Source organism: Ovis aries, chromosome 25 (genome assembly GCF_016772045.2).
Source record: "Ovis aries strain OAR_USU_Benz2616 breed Rambouillet chromosome 25, ARS-UI_Ramb_v3.0, whole genome shotgun sequence".
Classification (NCBI taxonomy): domain Eukaryota; kingdom Metazoa; phylum Chordata; class Mammalia; order Artiodactyla; family Bovidae; genus Ovis; species Ovis aries.
In genome coordinates, this window is record NC_056078.1 from 1,112,685 (window position 1) to 1,133,574 (window position 20,890).

A 20,890-nucleotide genomic window follows, 5' to 3' on the forward strand; every position below is an offset into this window, starting at 1 on the left:
GTGAGGGAAGGCAGAGAGCTGTCACAGAGCAAAGGCTCCACGGCCACGTGGACAGAGGCAAGTGGCCAGCAAGGAGGCATGCCTGTGCACCGGCACCTCGGTCCATGTGGAGCAGTGAGCTATTTATGGCAAAATCCATCTGTTACATTCACTGGCTAATCTGAACGTTAGTTTTTGTGATTTTGCTTGTACTTTATTTGTAAATGAGTTTAGGTTCAAACAAAATAAAGGAAGCATAAAAGTTTCATATCTAGTGTAATGTCTGTATGTACCTAAGTAAATAATACAAAAATGCTTTAATTTAGCACTTATATAACATTCTGATAGCATTTTCTTTTTTTACTCCATGGAAAGGAATCCACACCTGTCTCAAGACTCAGGAATACTGAATTAGGGCACTTATCTCTCTAATCAGAAGGGAGATGATTCCAGCATGCTACCTCTGCTTAATGCTCTATTTCATCTTACCATAGGTGAATTAACTGCATAGTATGTGCATTTAAGGATAAACATGCCCCCACTCAAACGCATTCTTACAAGATGAACTTCAATTACAGCGATCCCACACTGAATTAGGGCTGCTGCCCAGCTGCTGCAGGCTCCTGCCTCTGAGCCAACAGGCGCAGGGTGCTCTGGTGCTGGCCCTGGGTGACTGAGCCTGACTGCTGCGGGGAGGCTGCACTGCTGCTCCACAGGGGGAAAGGAGAGCGTGTCTGCAACAGAGGAGGTCACTTACGGCATCTTAGTGCTACCGTCCCTGAGGTGAAAGTGAATAAACAAATGCAGTAATCCAACCAAGGCAGGACTAGTAGTGGTCCAGACCCTTCAGGAACGAAGGCTTGTGTCATGCCACCATGTAAAGAACCAGGACCAGCTGAGGTGCTAACTAAAGGTAAAAGCAATGCTGGATAGGGAGTAGAAGAAGGGAGCTGAAGACCAGCTCTGACCATGCGACCAGCTTCAGACCCCAGAACTGTAACTATTATGAGTACTCCTCCTTATTTTATTATGAACACGTTGGTGTGAGTATCTGTACGTAAGCAAATATCTTTGTTTTCTCTCTTTTCTTATCCCCTTACCACAGAATATAAGTTACACTGACTTTGCATCACAGTATTTTAAAATGCATAACATGTTGGTGTGAGTATCTGTACATAAGCAAATATCTTTGTTTTCTCTCTTTTCTTATCCCCTTACCACAGAATATAAGTTACACTGACTTTGCATCACAGTATTTACTCCTTTTTTCGGCTGTGCCACATGGCATGCAGGGTCTTAGTTCCCTGACCAGGGACTGAACCCATGCCCCCTGCAGTGGAAGCATGGAGTCCTGACCACTGGGCCACTAGGAAGTCCCTATATCATAGCATTCAAATCACAGAGTTTCAAGAAGAGTAAACATTACCTGCGGACTTTGTTTCTTCTTCTGAGAAAGTGATTAGGGAATTCTTGGTTGTTGTTCAGTTGCTAAGTCTCGTCTGACTCTATGTGACCCCCACGGACTGCCAAACTTCCCTGTCCTTCACTATCTCCCACAGTTGGCTGAAATTGATGTCCACTGAGTCAACAATGCAATCTAATCATCTCATCCTCTGCTGCCCCCTTCTCCTATTGCCTTCAATCTTTCCCAGCATCAGGGTCTTTTCCAATTAGTCAGCTATTCGTACCCAGTGGCCAAATATAGCTGTACTTAGTGTTAGGCAGAATTATGACCTTGTTAATCATCTTTATTTGGAGAGTAATTATCTTTTAAGAAGATGGGTACGGGTGCCAAGTTCATAGTGGGTAGACTTATGATGGTTAATTTTATGTGTCAATGAGGCTAGGACACAGCACTTAGATATTGGGTCAAACATTCTAGATGTTTCTGTGAAGGAAACTTTTTAGATGAGATGAACATTTAAATCAGTAGACTAAGCAGAGTGGGTTCCCCTCCATATGTGGGTGGGACTCATCCAATCAGCGGAAGGTTTTAGGAGCACAAAGAGGAGAGGGAATTCTCCCAGCAGACCACTTCTGGACATGGACTGTGGCTCTCCTGGGCCCCAGTCTGCAGGCCTGCCCTGAAGATTTTGGATTTGTCAATCATGTGAGCCAACCCAAGATAAATCTCTTTCTTTATATATGCATTCCATTCTATTGGTTCTGTTTCTCTAGAGAACCCTGACTAATATAGATTTTGGTATTTCTCTGAATACTATAATTCTTTAGAAGACCTCTGGAGAATTTCAATCTCAAAATACTAACAAGAAGATGCAATTTTATCAATCAGACATTCAATATGTTCTACTGGGGTGAAGGGCTGTTTTCAACTCCTTACAATCTTAAGTTTCAGGCTTATTTTTGAAAATGAGAGGTATTTTAATTTACTAAGCTCAGAATAAAAAAACACAAAACACTAGCCATCTAGAAACAGGGATGCAGTACTTTAAAAATTCCCATCAACATATCTGGAACAAGGTGAGATTAACTTGAAGTTTTAGCTCAATTTTAATCTTGTTCCCTTGTAATCATAATATACACCTTATGTTTTACTGAAAGGACACTAAGTCAAACAAACACCAGTCCTCATTCCCTGGCCTTTCTCCACAGGGTTAGGCCTTCAGACACAACCCAACACCTTCCTTTGTTTGTAGGCAGCGCCACTGACCTGACCCTTCGCATCCATGCCTGTGAGCTCCTCTTCCTACCTTGCTCTTCAAAGGCTTACCTCGCTTTAAGGAACTAACACTGCATGTATGCCTTCTATGAGCCAGGCACTTACACCCAAACTGTATCCAAGAGTCCCAGGTATCCCCAGGTTCAGACCCAGAGTGCCTGACTCCAGTCCATGCTCTGCCTACTGAGTGTCTTGGGAAAAGGCCCCACAGGCGAGCTCACAGAACCTCTCACCCCATGGCTTCCAGAGGAGAAACATACTGCAGGTGCCTTAGCACTCCCTTTTTCCATTATTTCCTTTAGGGTTTTTCTTCTCCTAGCCTTTAATTTGTACTTCCCCACAGCTGATGCCGAGTTCTGCACCTTACATGCTGCGCAGCAGGATGCCATCATCCCAACCATGTAGAAAGTAAAACCTGGCTTATCTCTGCCCAGGATACCTCCCCCCGCCCCCCACTCCAAGCCCGTCATTCTCAGCTCTCCCTCCTTTACTCCTGGATATCCCACCTTGACGATGGAACTATGGACTCAAGACACCGCTTTCCACTTCCGCAGCCCTGTCTCCCTCCTCAGGGCCTCTGTGCACTTGGGCTGGCCTCCATCGCCCCTTAACACACACTCTGTCCACTGCTCCCATACCCACAGTCACACCTGGGCCTGTCTCCATCACGCAGGATGAAGGTCACACATCTAAGCCTGTGGTCAAATCCTGCCTCCATTCTGTCTTTATCTCCAATCTGAAAGCCCATTTTCAACACAGGGCTCCTTCAAGGTTCCTGAAAGCATAATCACCACCTCTGCCACTCTGTTCATGCCTCTGCACAGAGCCCGAATCCTTCTGCTTCTCTTCCACAGATGTCTGAAATCCAAGTGCTAATGTAAAGCCTACCCTCCTAAAGAAGGCCGCCCCTAACTGCCACACCCCAACCTCTCTCTCCCTTCACTTCAAGTGCGGACTCATTACCCCGCGACTGGTTCTATACTGGTCCACGGAAACACTTCCCCTACAGTCACATTTCATGCAAAAACTGTGACTGTCAGCCCTCTTAGGATTAGTCACCAATTCAGATTAATGACTGTATGTTATACTTCTATCCTGGGGCTCAGGAGATAATTATTTATTTGATTTGGCTGACTACTCTTCAGAGACCCGATGGTAGAGAAGAATGTTCCAGGAAAAAGCATTCTGTAAGGAAAAACCATATATATTCTCCCTCTCAAAATAACCTGTGACCAAGAACTGAAGAATTAAAACTTTCTCAGTTTTGAAACAAGATGAGAAATTACACAGGAAAAGGCTAATAGAGACTGTCTCAGCGACGGATTTGGAGCCCCCCAAGTTGTCTGGCTCCACCATCAGAGGGCAGGCCCCCCCCCAACACACTCTACTGTCACCCCAGCCCCAGTGCGATCAGCGCCTCATGCACATGCAGTCTGAATGGATGCAAGAGAAGGGCTCAAGGAGGCCAGGCATTTCTTTCTAAACCAACTTCCTCATCACTAGATTGATGAGAAAAATCTATAGAGGGGAAATCATAGCTGTATTTTAAAAACCAAGTGAAATAATTTTCTAAAAACAGATTGTAAAAAATTTTAAAAATTGCTTAAAGCCTCAAAAACCAATGCCAATAGTTAAAAATATCTCATCTCTAAGTTCTTGCTTACCTCTGATTGAAATTCTTTTTATAAATCCAATTTTTCTTTTTTTATCTTTAACCAACACAGAAAGCAACTGATCGCTGTTCTATTTAACATTGATATGATATAATGATCTTACTGGAGTTTCTTTCTTTACAGTTTAAACAGACTCTTTTTATTAAATTGTTCATCTTCACGATTTTTAAATTTCTGTAACAATTTAACAGACTATTCTCTACTTAATGAATCCCATCCCTCAACATCTGTGAAACTGATAAGACAGCCCTCTCCAGGGCTTATTTGTAACCTTTCTCTCCTGTAACACACCGGTCATTCTGCCCAACTGCGCAATGCAGGAGATGTGGACTCTGCTTTAAGACACTGGCTACTGTGAGGGTGAAGTGAGATTAGAACGCTCAGTGGTAATCAGGTGTATTACTTTGGGTTTATATACTTGATTGCTTACTAAAATTATTAACTCAAGGATTGTTCAAATAAGGAAAGAAAAATAAAACAACTTCAAAGTATGTGAACTATAATTTTCTACTAACCAATATGTGGCTAATTACTCTCCATCTGTTGAGGACAGAGAAAGTTTTTTATTTCTTGCACCTCAAGGTGTTTTGTGGAAGGAAAAGTACTCAAAAGACTTTGATTAGAACCAGAATTAACGTAGTCACATTTATTGTAATCATTGTTCCAACATTAAAGTTATAATCAGTTGTCTTAGGACTAGTCAAAATCACTTGGTTTTGTCTTTGAATAGCCTTGTTCACTCTACATATGAGGAACTAAAGGCATCAGACAGGCTACATGACTTCATTTTTAAAAGTGACAAAGTCAAACAGTGAATTATGAAACCTCATTATAATTCCTATCTACTGGTTCTGTATTTCCACGTTTATCACACCACCCACAAACTGGTCTAAATTACAACTTTCAATTTTTTGTGTTGCTGATTCATGAGTATTATTACTCCCTTGCACTTTTGGAAATAAGGGCAAAAGGCCATTTTGAGATGTCTTACTGGCAGTATAGCAACGTCCATTTCACATCTGCTGCATGTAAGGAGGCATCCTTACAGGGCTGACTGAGCCTCCACTTATTCAGCACAAGTCACAGTCATTGTGCTGAAGGCCATGGACTAGTGAATAGCATGCTCAGAGCCCTTTAACCTCCTGATTTAACTCTCAGGAGTTGCAACACACTATAAGTTTGAATACAAGACTTGTGTTCAACTACCTTTGGATCCCTGGCACCTAAACCATAGCTGGAACAAAGCGGGTTCTGAGGGAAATGTGCATCACTCCCTTTTGACAAAAAAAGGTGCTGGTGGGGAGTACTTACCAGTGAGAAAATTCCGCAGCCGTCCGAACTGTACTTCATATTGCTGGGGCTCTGCCTGGCAAGGGGCTGCGGACACTATGTTGGTACAACCAGATTCAGATTGGACTGCAGAGGAAGAGACACACAAGATGCACACAGAAAGACAATCATTAGCCTAAAATGTGGCAGGATGGGTGGCAGCTGGTGTTGCAGGGCATCAGTAGCATTGGGCCTCTCAGTGCATTTTCAAAGGACGTCGGGGCCTCTGGTTAAGCATGACTGATGCATCCAGCTGCCCTTCCTGACACCCAGTTTCGTGACAGCAAAGGAACAAGAGGTATGAAGCACAGGACACACGAGCCGGATGAGAGGAGAGGTAGAGACTTGAGGCTCCTCTGGACGCGTCTGAGCACAGGACCTGGTACTGTGCCATCATGTGCCCTGGGACGGGTCTATTTTCAACCTTGGTGCTGGGCATCCAGGGGGCCCTTTCAATCTAGAAATTCACGTCTTGCAATTCTGAGAAATTTTCTTGAATCATTTTGTTGACTCTCTTATGTCCTCTTTCTGGGACTCCTACAATTTCCAGATAGGCCTCCAGAACTGATCCTTTAACCTCTCCCAGATTCCATTTTTTATCTTTCTGCTCTACTCTGTGGGAGGCTTTCTCAACTTTCAACTCTTCTAATGATTTTTCAGTTGTACTGTCATGTAAGTACATGTACATACATAAATATGTGGTTTTGAGCTATGGTATTGGAGAAGACTCTTGAGAGTCCCTTGGACTGCAAGGAAATCAAACTGAATATTCACTGGAAGGACTGATGCTGAAACTGAAGTTTCAATACCCTGGCCACCAGATGCGAAGAACCGACTCATTAAAAAAGAACCTTGATGCTGGGAATGACTGAAGGCAGGAGAAGGGGACGACAGACATGAGTTTTAGCCAGCTCCGGGAGTTGTGATGGACAGAGAAGCCTGGCGTGCTGCAGTTCGTGAGGTCACAGAGTCGGACATGACTGAGCAACTGAACATCAACAACACAAACATTTGAACGTTCTTTTTTCCTCTCAAAATAGCAGTCTCTTGTTTTAAGACCATCAGTGATGATATTGCTGAGGTTTCTCTTCTTTCTGCTGTTTGTTTTCTCCAAGATGCTTCTCATCATTTCTTTTCGCTTCCATTTTTCATGTGAAGTAGATCAGTTTCTTTTAAGGTCTGAACCAACAGTCTCTAGTTTTCTGAAAGTCAGCATCACAGAGCTGGTACGAACTCTGGGCGTGGGTTTATCACCAAGAGGACGCGGATGGCATCTTCCCGGTGATGTCTTTAGGTCTCTTCTGTTCGGCAGGGCGGTTTCACCAGGACGAGCGATAATCACTTTCCTGGTCAGTAGGTGCTTGGCTGCCAAAATTCTCAGTAATGGGAGGAGGAAGAAGGCTGGAATCTCAATACTCAGGATGTAAACATACACTTCATCACCATTCTGTGAGTTCATGCTTTGCAAAAAGCAAAGTTCTCCTACCCTTTTTGCTGGGAGTGGGAACCTCAGGACTGGAAAAAGGTGCCTGGGGACTGAGGAGCCATCTTTAGCAACAATCTGGACGAAACACTGACACACGCGTAATTAAGCATGGATGTAACTTATGCAGCAAGGATGCAGGGCCATGACATACAACACACAGAGATGGGAAGATGGGTGAGAAGAATCAGTGTCCCCTCCGAAACTCAAGAGACTTGATGGAAGGCTGCACATGTAGGAGCAGCCTCCTTCTGCTGCCCCTCCATGAGGAAGCCAGTCTCGAGTCCTCAGTCACGAGTGCTCACCTCATCCTCCCCTCACTCGTCTGAGCCTTTCAGCTCAGGCTGTCCTCAATTCAGACTGGATCATACCGTAGCCTTCTGAGTAGCTCCCCTGGTTCTCATCTTGGCCCTTCCTTGGTTAACACGGACACCAGAGTCATCTTCCAAAAATCCACATTTGGTACCTTGGATACTCCCCTTCAACTCTCCCCGCTGATAAGCTCCTAACGGTTCTTGGGAAACTCAGCTCACTCTTTCTATGATTTACTATGGGAACCATTAGACCTTTTGGGAAGCCCTTTTGACCTGCTGATCTACCTGTAAAGAGTATGTTCTTTGTTTGCATAGAGGCTGAGAATCCCCCTCACAGGACTCACTATGTCACTCTCCCACGAATGCTGATTTACCTGCCTCATTTCCCAACTGTAATGTGAAGCACCTCAGAAGCCAGGATCAAGTCTCAGCTCTCTCTAGAACTTCTCAGCACCCGGCCACTGGCAGGCCTTCAAGACTGTCTGCTGAACGCAGACATAATTATTCAGATTACTCAATTAAATTATTCAGGATAAAATTTTATGATAATCACATTTCATGCTTCTTACTTTTCCTGGCAGTTTTCTAGAAGTAACAGGCAGTCTCCTGATATGCCATATCATCTAAATCAAGACAACTGAGAACACAAATTTTACAGTGGTTGCCCTACTGTCTATCAGCAGCAACACAGATTCCAAAGAAGACAAGGCAGCAGGCGCTTACCCAAGACTGTGATGCCAAGCTCAGAAGGACTTACTCATGACTGGTACACTGGCCATCTTACTAGGAACAGTAAGGCATTCAGGAATCTATTCCAAGTCCATCATCTGGCCCCGCCCTTGTCAGGGGAAGCCATCTGAGTCTGAAGGTGAGGGAGAGTGAATGGGTCTGACATGGAAGACAAGGAGGCAGATGCCTGCTGGGCTTCTTAAGAGGAGCCAGGGCTGAGCTAGAGAAAGCACTGTTATCTCAAGCTTCACCCTTGGCCATTTAAAGACGCTTATAACCAATCTAAAAGTACTGCAGGAAAAATTTCTCAAAATTTTTTCTAAAAAATCCAAATCCAATTTCAAACAACAAAAGCAAAAACACATTGAAAGTCTCAGGAATATGCGTATGATGCCAACACTTCCAACCACTTCCCAAAGGACTCATCCTGGAGAACCTGGCCTTCCATGAGTGAGGTCCAGGTGAGATGGGAGGGGCCCATGCAAGAGGGGAGAGATGACCCTGGCCCCATTCAAGGAAGGAGAAAGTCGCACACAACATCAGGAACAGCTCAAAAGCCCTGGGATTCCAAGGTAGGACGTGTTATGATGGGCTTTCGAAGAGGCACTTGGGCCAACTGCTGCCTCTGGGAGAGGGGCAAGGTACCTGTGAGGCTGGCAGCCATCTCCTCAGTGCTCTGCGACAGCCGCAGGCCTTGCTTCAGCGGGCCGTCCGCGTCCCCGTACTGCCGGCGTTTGAGGTAGCAGGACACGGCCATCTGGATCTGCTCCGTGCGGACCCGTTTCATGACCTGTGGGGGAGTCACACGGACAGCTGGATGTCATGCATGGACAGGGGCCACCGGGCCAACTTGAGAGCCTTAATGACCAACCTCACCCTCTCTACCACCTTATCTACTGTCCCAATGACCACCTGGCCAGCTTCAATCATGGAAAATGAGAATAGCGATATTAGGTTGGTACAAATGTAACTGTAGCTTTTGTCTTGTTAAATTTGCTGATACTGAAATACATTTTTAAATAAATGTGGTTATGTTATATAACATTTTAATGACATTTCTCACCTTGTTTTCTTTTTGCTAATGACTTATTACTTGCTGTTTATTTTATATTCATTTCAGACTGTGGAAATAAGGTTTGACAAAATGCAAATCTGAACAATTTTCTTATTTGAGTTCGAAATGGGTCATAAAGCAGCGGAGAAAACTTGCGCCATCAAAAACGCATTTGGCCTAGGAACTGCTAATGATCAATTCGCTAACGTGGTGGTTCAAGAAGTTCTGCAAGGGAGACAAGAGCCTTGAAGATGAGAAGAGTAGTGGCTGGCCATCAGAAGTTGACAACGACCAGCTGAGAGCGATCACTGACGCTGATCCTCTTACGACTACACAAGAAGCTACTGAAGAACTCAGTGTCGACCATTTTACAGTTATTCGGCATTTGAAGCAAGCTGGAAAGGTGAAAAAACTTGGTAAGTGGGTGCCTCAGGAGCTGACCCCCCCCCCAAAAAAATCATCATTTTGAAGTATTGTCTTCTCTTAATATACACAACAACAATATCCCGTTTCTCAATCAGCTTGTGCTGTGGGACAAAAAGTGGATTTTATATAACAACCAGTGATGATCAGCTCAGTGACTGGACTGAGAAGCAGCTCCAAAGCACTTCCAAAAGCCAAACTTGCACCAAAAAAAGGTCACAGTTACTGTTTAGTGGTCTGCTGCCTGCCTGATCCACTACAGCTTTCTGAATCCCAGTGAAACCGTTATATCTGGGAAGTATGCTCAGGAAATCGATGAGATACACTGAAACTGCAATGCCTGCAGCCAACACTGGTCAACAGAAGGGGCCCAATTCTTCTCCATGACAACTCCTGACTACAAGTCATACAACCAATGCTTCAAAACTTGAATGAATTGGACTACGAAGTTTTGCCTCATCCACCACATTCACCTGACCTCTCGTCAACCGACTATCACTTCTTCAAGCATCTTGACAACTTTTTGCAGGGAAAATGTGTCCACAACCAGCAGAAAGCAGAAAATGCTTTTGAAGAGTTCGTCAAATCCCAAAGCATGCATTTTTATGCTACAGAAATAAACATTTTTCTCACTGGCAAAAATGTGTTGATTGTAACAGCTCCTATTTTGATTAATAAAGATGTGTCTTAACCATTATAATCATAACTATAATGATTTAAAATTCACAGTCCAAAACCGCAATTACTTTTGTACCAACCTAATAATAAAGCCCCACAGGGAGAACGGTTACATGTATATGCATGGCTGTTTGCTTGAGTCCCTTTGCTGTTCACCTAAACTATCACAACATTGTTAACTGGCTATACCCCAATACAAAATAGTTAGAAAAATAGAAGCCCCACAGATATCCCCGCCAAACTCCATTTAGATCGGTGTGTTTCCATTTCAGTCATGTTGTTTACCTCTTTCACTCTTGATCTGTAACACCAGGTACAGATAAGCATCAAAATAATAAGAGGACATGTATACCTATCAGAAAGTTTCTCAGGAATTCTGTTAATCTTATTCCTGGCTGCTCTGGGTCTCCACTGTCTCGTGCGAGCTTTCTCTAGCTGTGACAAGCGGGCTGCTCGCTCTCTGCCCGCACAGGTTCTCACGGCAGTGGCCTCTCTCGTCGCGGAGCACCAGCTCTAGGGCATGTGGGCTTCAGTGGCTGTGGCTCTTGGGCTTAGGTGCCCCACGACACGTGGGCACTTCTTGGACTAGGGACTGAACCCACATTCCCTGCACTGGCATGTGGACTCTCAATGGACCACCAGTGAAATCCTCTCATGAATTCTTATAAGGGAGGAAATGCAGGGATAATATTCAAACTAATTTGAGGTGGTAATTCAAGCTAGTTTGAAAGTTCCCCTTCAAAAGGACTATCTTCCTTGACTGCTAAATTTATGATCAACAAGGACAGAAACTCATTGGCCTTCCCTAGTGGTCCAGTGGTTAAGACTATGCGCTCCCAATGCAGGGGGCCCAGGTTTAATCCCTGGTCAGGGAACTAGGGGTTTCCCTGGTGGCTCAGATGGTAAAGAATCTGCCTGCAATGCAGGAGACCCAGGCTTGATCCCTGGGTCAGGAAGATCCCCCGGAGAAGGGAATGGCAACCCACTCCAGTATTCTTGCCTGGAGAACCTCATGGACAGAGGAACCTGGAGAGCTACAGTTCATGGGGTCACAAAGAGTTGGACATGACTAAGTGACCAAGACTTTCACTTCAGGGAATGATCCCACATGCCACAACTAAGACCTGGGCCAGCCAAACACACACACACACATACACACACACACCACCACCACCACCACCTCCCCCCCCCCCCCCCCCGTTCACTCCGGTGATGTAAAAAATATTTTCTTCTTCATAATCAAAACATGGTGTCCACTCTGGAATGCAAATAACATTATCTGTACACAAGTGATTGTCCCCATCAAGGTGACTTTCTCTAAATCAAGAGCTTCTAATTTTTTTGTCTGTATGTGGAAGATGTGTTTTTGATCATTTATTTGGATATGTTTAAGTTTTCAGTTTCAATTATAGGCACTGGACTTCTCTTTTGTGATTTCCTCCATCTGTTTTCAGTTCAGGTCAGTTGCTCAGTCGTGTCCAACTCTTTGCAACCCCATGAATCATAGCACGCCAGACCTCCCTGTCCATCACCAACTCCCGGAGTTCACTCAGACTCATGTCCATCGAGTCGGTGATGCCATCCAGCCATCTCCTCCTCTGTCGTCCCCTTCTCCTCCTGCCCCCAATCCCTCCCAGCATCAGAGTCTTTTCCAATGAGTCAACTCTTCGCATGAGGTGGCCAAAGTACTGGAGTTTCAGCTTTAGCATCATTCCTTCCAAAGAAATCCCAGGGCTAAAATTCCTCATATTCCAAAAATCTGTTATTCTTTAAATATTAAAGAAATTTATCCATATATAATTTTTGTCCATTGAAATTTCTTTCCGTGAATAACCATATAACTGTTCTATCCAGATACAGCACCAAACAAGCTGTTCCAAAATCACTGACAAATAATCCTTGCAAACTGATTCAGGTTGACTCTTTCAAAACATAATCTGAAGATTGACTTTTCAATTGTATAAAAGTCATACAATAGAACAAACAGTAAAGGCTGAAGATACGCATATACAAAAATACATATATTTATATACAAATATAAAATGTTACAACATCATAAATGTTATTTCAAACCAAGTGTATAGAATGATTATATTATCTATGCATTTCATTTCTGGATTACTAGAGACAGGATCAAATGTTTGTTAAAAAGGAGAGGCAGTGGGTCTGATATGGTTGAGTCAGTGATACAATGAAACATATAGCTAACTTCAAGAATTCTTAGTCTCCAAACTCTTCCAAAGCAGCCCAATTCCTTATATTTTAGCTGAAACTAAAGCTTTTCCAGATTTCCTACCAGCCATCTCTCATTGCCATGGGAGTGCAAACTATCAATGTATGTCCCTCAGTGTTTCAAATAAGATGGGAGTTAAGAGGTTACCTGTCCGACAGGAAAAACGTGTACACAGGACAGACATGGGAAAACTGACAGAGCAGACCCTGGAATGGCAAGTGAACCCAAGGTGGGACACTGTATATGCGTGTTTAAAGAGGAGGGGAAACGAGACAGCGAAGAGAAAGCAGCTAGAACGACAGTTATAAAGAAACACAACTGGCCCTACTGGGGATCACTAGAGACTAGTCTGTAAATACAGACTCTAACGAATTTGCCCAAATTAGCTGCCCCAATGGGGTCACACAGAGTCAGACACAACTGAGGCGACTTAGTAGCAGCAGCAGCAGCTGCCCCAAACAGCAGATTCTGGCTCCAAACCACCACTTAGAACCTTCCCTGAGGGTAGGCAGTGAATCATCTGCAAGGCCATGGATCTCGAGGGGAGGAACACAGGCATTAAGTCTCTTTTACAGCTGCACTCAACTGAAATATCAGAAACATGAGCCAACTGACTTCCCTGGACTAGATTCCAGCGCACACATATTTTAAATGAAATAAATAAAGAGTTCTGCAAAGAAATCAGTCCCTCTCTCTTGACTGATTTCCCTAGATGCCATGTTTTTCAGTAACTAAATCGTTTGACTCTCTTGCGACCCCATGGACTGTAGCCCGCCAGGCTGCTCTGTCTGTGGGATTTCCCAGGCAAGAGTACTGGAGAGGGTTGCCATTTCCTTCTCCAAAGGATATTCCCTACCCAGGGATTGAACCCACGTCTGTTGCTTGGCAGGTGAATTCTTTACCACTGAGCCACCTCGATCTCCACAGTACTAACACCCATAAATGGACACATGAAGAAAATAAAAAACAAAACAAAACAAACCCTCCTTAAAATGGACCGGTCTTTTTGAGAGACTCAGGCATGAGACTAACACTGCAATTCCCTTACCTGTTTATCTTTTCTCATATTTATAAAATCTTGTTAAATTGATTTTCAATCTAATTACATCTTTTTCAGAAAATTTCAGGTTTTCTCTTAATTTTCAATTGACATAAAATATTTTAGCTTTAAAGTTAAAAATACATACATGCATACCTTTCTTTTCATATCACGTTATTAGTATTTCTGGAAACTAAAATGAGGATTCTAACCTATTGTATCTATTTCTCATGCATTAATAGTTCTCTACTATTTAATACTTCAACAAAGTTGCTACAGAAGATCAGGACAGGATCACCTTCCTGCCTCAAAGTAACACCAGGAAGGAAGAACCACAGCTGCTCTCTTAACACTCACCCTTGCAGCCTAACCCCACCCACTTATGTTCAAACGTGTGCGGTTGGAGGGGTGCTTAAAGAGATAGCCCCAGCCCAGCACTTCATGGGTTAAGGACTACCAATTCCATGAGATGCCAATAGAGCACCATGTGAATAGCATGTCTCCCCTCACCCCTAAGATACAAGGTGACAGCTTTGAGGATAAATGAGTTCAAAACAAATCCAGGCAAACTCACCACCACTATCCTCAAATCAATTCCCTAACTGAGTATATGGACAGCAGCTAGGTGTTTCTCTGTTTTTGTTTGTTTTTTTTTTTAAAGTGTATGTTTTCCAGTTGTAATGATGCTTAAAAACTGATAAAAATCATTTTATACTTTTAAAGTGAGATGTAAAGTGCCTACTAGGGACTCACATATTAGTTCTCTTCTCTTTCACTGCAGCATTCTACAGGCTTGCAAAATCCATGGACAGATCTTCTAAGTAGCATCTAAAAACCTAAGTTTTTGCATTAATCATCATGATTAAATGCTTTGTGGAAATATAAACCATAGCTTAAAAATAAATGAACCAGACTATCCTCGGTTTCGGTCATGTGTAACTTTAAAACTTGCAGAATAACTGAGAGCTGTGCTCCTTCCCATGGAAATAACATGCCACAGAGTAAGGCTGCCAGCTGGGGGCTTAGGAAGCAATGTAAAATCTGGGAGGCGATAGGGTGGCGCAGAAACCACACAGTCCGGCAGCCAGAGGACACTAGAAATTGATCTCTAACATCAGCTGAGACCTCCATAAAGTCCCAGAAGTCTTTTCTTGTCAATTCTTTTCCCGTAGCTTCCTACCCCCAGCCACTCCAAACCTGCAGTAGTCTCCTTACCCAGCCAGCCAACATCAGCGAGCTATTTACTTAGACCTGAGATTCCTCAACTCTTGTCAAATCTAAGTCATTTCCCCACATTATCTTTACATGGTCTCCAGGCTGTTGAATATGCCACCTCCCCTGCAAGCGTGTCTTCCGGCTCCCCCCTCCCATCCTCCACATTCCCTGCATCACAGCATCAGTGACACAAGACTCTCTGCTGTCTGTAGTCAGATCACGTTTCTGAACTCAAGACTGAATGACTTCTCTACCTGGATGCTGCCAACATCTGAAATGCAATGTGCTCAAATTCTCTTCCTTCCATACTTCCTCCTTCTAGTTCTCCTAACCAGCTTAATGGTGCCACCAACCACCAACAGAGACACCAACAATAAAAACCACAAACAAAACCAACCAAACAAGCAAAAACTAGTGGCCATCTTCTCTTGTCTCCCCCAGCCTCACTTCTAAACGGCCATCATGTCCTTCTATTCCAGACAGGATTCTGTCTTGGAGCTACTGTGTTACTACATCCGCACTGCTGCTTTTTGACAGCACAAATCACTTCTCATCTGGACTAATCCAATACCCTCCCACCTGTAGGCCTACCTCAAACACCCTTTTGAAGGTGGTCAGAGAAAAAGACAAATCTGATTATGCTACTCCATGCTAAAAACCATCCTCCACAACCGATGCAGCTGCTCTCTTCTGCCATCACTGTGTCTTAGCTGCCCCAGATGAACAGTTCCCTAGAACAGGGCTTTTATCTTGGAAATTCACATTAAAAATAAAGTGAGCTTTGTCTAGCTCCTGCTTGGAATTCCCAACGGTTTAATTTAGGCACGTGATTTCTCTGTATTTTTATGAACCAAGAAAGCCACAAATATTTAATTCCTACTTCAACACTTGTTTTAGGGCTCAGAAAACTTATTTCTATACAAAACTTTGTTAACGTGGAAGGGTATGGCACAATCTATAGAATGGCTACCTATATCTACCATGTCTGCTTTTCACATGTACTCCATTTACAACGTCTGCAGACAGAAGACACAGGATATTGTGCTCTCAGAGTAAGGGGGATATGGTTTCCTATGTTTATCATTCTCTCTGAAACAGGACTCAAATGAGGTTTGAAGGTGCTTTAGTGGCGTTAAGCCCTCACGTGTGCCTCAGTGGGAAGACCCCTTCTTTACTCTAGAGCAGCACTGCCCATGGGCTTCCCGTCTGCCAGTGCAGGAGACGCAGTTTCCATTCCTGGGTCGGGAAGACCCCTCAGAGAAGGAAACGACAACCACTTCAGTATTCCTGCCTGGGAAATCCCATGGACAGAGGAGCCTGGCGGGCTACAGCCCATGCGGTCCCAAAAGACTGGGATACGACTTAACAACTAAAACAACAGTACTGCCTGTAGGACTTCCTGCAATGGTGGAAATGTTGTCCATCTGCACTGCTCAGTGTGGCAGCCACCAGCCACAAAGGGCTATTTAGCAATTAAAATGTGACTAATGCAACTGAGAAGGAAATGGCAACCCACTCCAGTGTTCTTGCCTGGAGAATCCCAGAGACAGAGGAGCCTGGTGGGCTGCCGTCTATGGGTTCGCACAGAGTCAGACACGACTGAAGCGACTTAGCAGCGATGCAACTGAAGAATTTAAGTTTTCATTTTAATTAAAGCAACCACACGTGGCCAATGCTTACTGTTTTGAACACAGTTCCAGATTATGGTATTATTTTGTGAAAGTAAAGCAGCAGTATCATGACTTAAAAATGTCAATTTACAAAGTTGTGCAAAATAGTTCTGATTACTGAATTACCAACTCTCCCAGATACATTTAAATACATCTTACCAGAACGATATCTTATCTGATTGCTAAACAAAGATTTATGAATGGGAATTTTCTATAGTATTTTCTAAAGCTTGCCAATATACAATGTTCTTTAAACCATCTTCAAGTTAAAAAAAAATGAGAAGGGAAAAAGGAATTTGTTTCAGCAGACAAACAGAGCAGCAGTTACTATCTGTGTGTGTGAAGTCGCTCAGTCATGTCCGACTCTTTGCAACCCCATGGACTGTAGCCTAGCAGGCTCCTCCCTCCATGTACTGGAGTGGGTTGCCATTTCCTTTTCCAGGGGATCTTCCCAACCCAGGGATCGAACCCGGGTCTCCAGCATTCCAGGCAGATGCTTTAACCTCTGATCCACGAGGGAAGCCCTACTGTCTATGAAACTACATTCAAATAAAAGCAAGCTCAAACTTAAGACAACTTTACCCTTGCAATAAGAAAATTAATAAAGAAAAATATTTCGTTAACTTAAAAAAAGGTTCCATTCCTGGATCAGAAAGATCCCCTGGTGAGGAGAGCATGGCAATCCACTCCAGTATTCCTGCCTGGAGAATCCTATGGACAGAAGAGCCTGGCGGGCTCTAATCTATAGAGTCAGAAACCACTGACCAGCAAAGAGGCAGACACCACTGAAGCAACTTAGCATGCACGCAAGCATCCACTTCTATCTTCAACATCTATGCCTCTGCGGTCACTTTAGCCACTCTGAATCGTCAATTCCATTTTCTAGAACACATCACCTTCGCATCTATCAAATCACCTATGACAGAGCACTTCTTGAACCCGCACATCACTGGAAATCTCAACAAAGCCATCAATACCCATTCAGGTGGGTATACCTTTTCTACTTATCACTTATTAATACTATACTGATTGTATAAATAATCCCAAACTAGCATTGACTAAGATTGTTTCAGTCCAGTACATTTCGCAAACGGCACCTTGTTTTTGGAAAGCGAAATTACAGTGTTTGTAATAGGAGACACTTAAGCGTGTGGTGACACTTTCTTTTAAGAGGGATACTTTCAGGGATACTTTGTCAACAGAGGTCCGTCTAGTCAAGGCTATGGTTTTTCCTGTGGTCATGTATGGATGTGAGAGCTGGACCATAAAGAAAGCTGAGCGCCAAAGAATTGATGCTTTTGAACTGCGGTATTGGAGAAGATTCTTGAGAGTCCCTTGGACTGCAAGGAGATCCAACCAGTCCATTCTGAAGGAGATCAGTCCTGGGTGTTCATTGGAAGGACTGATGTTGAAGCTGAAACTCCAATACTTTGGCCACCCGATGCGAAGAACTGACTCACTGGAAAACAATTCAGTGCTGGGAAAGATTGAGGGCAGGAGGAGAAGGGGACGACAGAGGATGAGATTGTTGGATGGCATCACTGACTCAATGGACATAGGTTTGGGTGGACTCCGGGAGTTGGTGATGGACAGGGAGGCCTGGTGTGCCGCAGTTCATGGGGTTGCAAAGAGTCAGACACAACTGAGCGACTGAACTGAACTTCAGTGGGGAGGTGGGGGGAAAATCCTGCCTTGTAGTTAGGCATATACAATACATCCCTGAAGATCTTTTCAAGAGAAAAAGTTGCCTGGAATGGTCTCCAGGTTTCTTCATGCCGTCTCAAAGTGCTCTTTAAGCTTCCAGATTTGGATTAAAATGCCTGCCTCTGGTAAGCAGTCCTTTTCCTTTCAGAGTCAAAGGCAGACACAAAGCTACCAAGATAAGTGGCTGGGCCTTCCCTACTTTCAATTCCACATTACTACAAGTATAATCTTTCCAAAAAGCTAATCTGATGCCATCTGTGCTCAGCTTAAAAACTTTCTCCTGCCTCCACCAGTGGGGAAGATTAAAAAAAAAAACCCAACAAAAAAACCAATCTCCACCTTGTCATCTCAAGGTTACTCCATCTGTCTTTGTTTACAAAACAGGTGGGTACCACCCCGCTGTCTAGCCTTAGGGGCTTTGGTCAAAGCCTCCTTCTTTAATTGGAGGAACTCCTCCCTCTTTCCTCTCCCCCAACTCCTACCTGGTTTAACTAAGTCTCACCCAGGCTTCCCTGGTGGTACAGAGGTTAAAGCGTCTGCCTGCAATGTGGGAGACCTGGGTTTGATCCCTGGGTTGCGAAGATCCCCTGGAGAAGGAAATGGCAACCTACTCCAGTATTCTTGCCTGGAGAATCTCATGGACGGAGGAGCTTGGTGGGCTACAGTCCACCAATCGCAGAGTCGGACACGACTGAGAGACTTCACTTTCACCCAGGCTTCACAGCCCAGCCTGGCCATCTCTTCCTCAGGCCTGATTCTCTCTGCCCATCAAACCCAGGAACAAACTTCTATCCTGGGAATCACCACACTATTAGTTTCCTACACCACCACTATACTAATACCTAGCACTTACTGACCCATAGGGTAGGGAACATTCCTCAGATGAGAAAGTTGAGGCTCACAGAAGTCAGACAGGTGCCGTGGGGTCCACAGTGCCAAGAGGGGTGCTTGGGTCACCTGGCTGCTGGGTCTGAGCTCTTCCCCTTTATGTCTTGCTGCTCCAAGGGTTCTCTTGGGGAACAGAACAGTGAGAACTTACCACACGCTTGTTGAAGGCATGATCAAAATAGTTACTACCTGAGAAGCTATCTGTCACAGAGAGGCTGGGAAGGGCTTCTAGCACTGTCCTGGGCAATGCTGTTTAACAGCATCTTTGCGGCCTCCTTCCAGCTGAATCATCAAACAAACAAAACCCCTTTCTCCAAAGGTGTCCTTCATAGGTATCATGGAGGATGTCTGTTTGCAAAAGTAAAACCAAAAAATTGGTTGACTGCACAGTTAACGGAGGACTTTTCCTAATTTCCCAGTGACAGAACCAAGTATAAACTTCACACATTTAGAGGCAGAAGCATCAAAATCATTCCCAAACACACTGATTTACCGTTGATGACCAAAAACAAAAAATGCTTAAGGTAAGCCCACTTTTTGGTTTTCCAGCTTAATACGGATTCGTAAGGCAGGAAATATTTATAATTCATAAAAATGCTTCACATTTAATGCAAAAAATTTACGCCCACATGGAACCTACAAAGTACTCTACCCAAAAAGTAATTGTAATAGCCGATAATTAGTATTAACAGAACACATCCTATTTGTCAGGTATTTCCATATACGTTATTCCTCTTTTGGGTATCCTTTAAAAAGTCCACTTTTAAGTTATCAGTCAATACCCCAGAAGAAACGAATGCTCATAGAGATTACAGGTAGGTACATGGTCTCCACAGAAGGCCGATGTAGACATCAAGCCCATCCACTACGAGACGCTTCCCTGAGTGTAAGGACATGGCCCGAACTCCTCTTCTGACTTCCACCCTCAAGCAGGGCTGGGACCCAGGCCGAGGTCGGCCACCGCAGTCCCCTTCCCCCCTCCCCGCAACGCTGGGTCACCTAGGAGCAGACAGTCCCCGCGCGCCGCTGCCGGCGCGGCCCGGGTCCCGCAGGCCGGCTTTCAGCTCCGAGACCTCCACCTGCAAGGTCAGAGGTCAGGGCTCAGCCGGCCGCCGCGGGGGGCCGACCCGGGGCGCCCCCGCCGCAGTGTGAAGGGCCCCACTTCCGCCGAGCCCAGGACGCCGGCTCGCTCCCCTGCGGCTCCCCGCCCACGCCTCGCCCCGGCGCTCCGCGGCCTCGGCGCTCCGCGGCGCACAGCCCGCAGCCGGCTGTCAGGGGTGCGGCCGCCTCGAGGGCGCCCTCGCAGGTGGGGGCCGCCGCGCTCGTCAGCGTCCTCCCCGCCACCATGTGCCGAGTTTCAGCCCGACTTTGGCCTAGAGACACTCCTCTAGCTTAGACGCCCGGGAGCGCCGGCCCGCGCTCCGGGCCTCCGGGCGGGGCCGCCGCCCGCAGCCACGCCGGCCCGCCCCGCCCCCACTGCCTAGGCCGCGCCGCCACCCGCGCCCGCCGCCCGCACTCACTGAACATCCCAGGCGGCTCCCGCTCCCCCCGCCGCCGCTGCCGCCGGGGTCGCCCCGCGTCCGCCTCCGTCGCCTTCGCGGCAGGCTCGCTATCCGCGGCCGGCTCAGCCGGACCCCCGAGCCCCGAGCCCCGCCGCCCCCGCGGCGGCTCTGGGCGGCCGCCCCATGACTGACTAACGCGGAGCCGCCGCGGGCTGGGCCGGGCCGCTCGGGCCTCGACGCGCAGCTGTCTCCGCCAATGGGCGCGGCGCCTCGGCGCTCGGCTGGCGATGCCTGGCG

At 45.4% G+C, this 20,890-nt stretch overlaps 1 protein-coding gene across 6 annotated transcripts in view; it reads right to left on the reverse strand.

The window, feature by feature from the left end:
* Positions 1–20,821, reverse strand: part of TAF5L (TATA-box binding protein associated factor 5 like) — a 29,872-nt gene extending 9,051 nt beyond the window's left edge. The window contains exons 1-5 of one of the 6 annotated variants that reach the window (XM_042240857.2): positions 20,612–20,821; positions 19,061–19,214; positions 9,251–9,636; positions 8,833–8,977; positions 5,644–5,748 (exon numbers count right to left, since the gene is read on the reverse strand). In XM_042240857.2, the coding sequence (XP_042096791.1) occupies positions 5,644–5,748; positions 8,833–8,974 (247 nt within the window). In that variant the 5' untranslated portion in view covers positions 8,975–8,977; positions 9,251–9,636; positions 19,061–19,214; positions 20,612–20,821. Of the gene's footprint in view, positions 1–5,643; positions 5,749–8,832; positions 8,978–9,250; positions 9,637–19,060; positions 19,215–20,090; positions 20,171–20,611 lie in introns of all 6 variants that reach the window. The other 5 variants (XM_042240856.2, XM_042240858.2, XM_042240855.2 and 2 more) reach the window with 5 other exon arrangements.
* Positions 20,822–20,890: the final 69 nt, after the last annotated feature.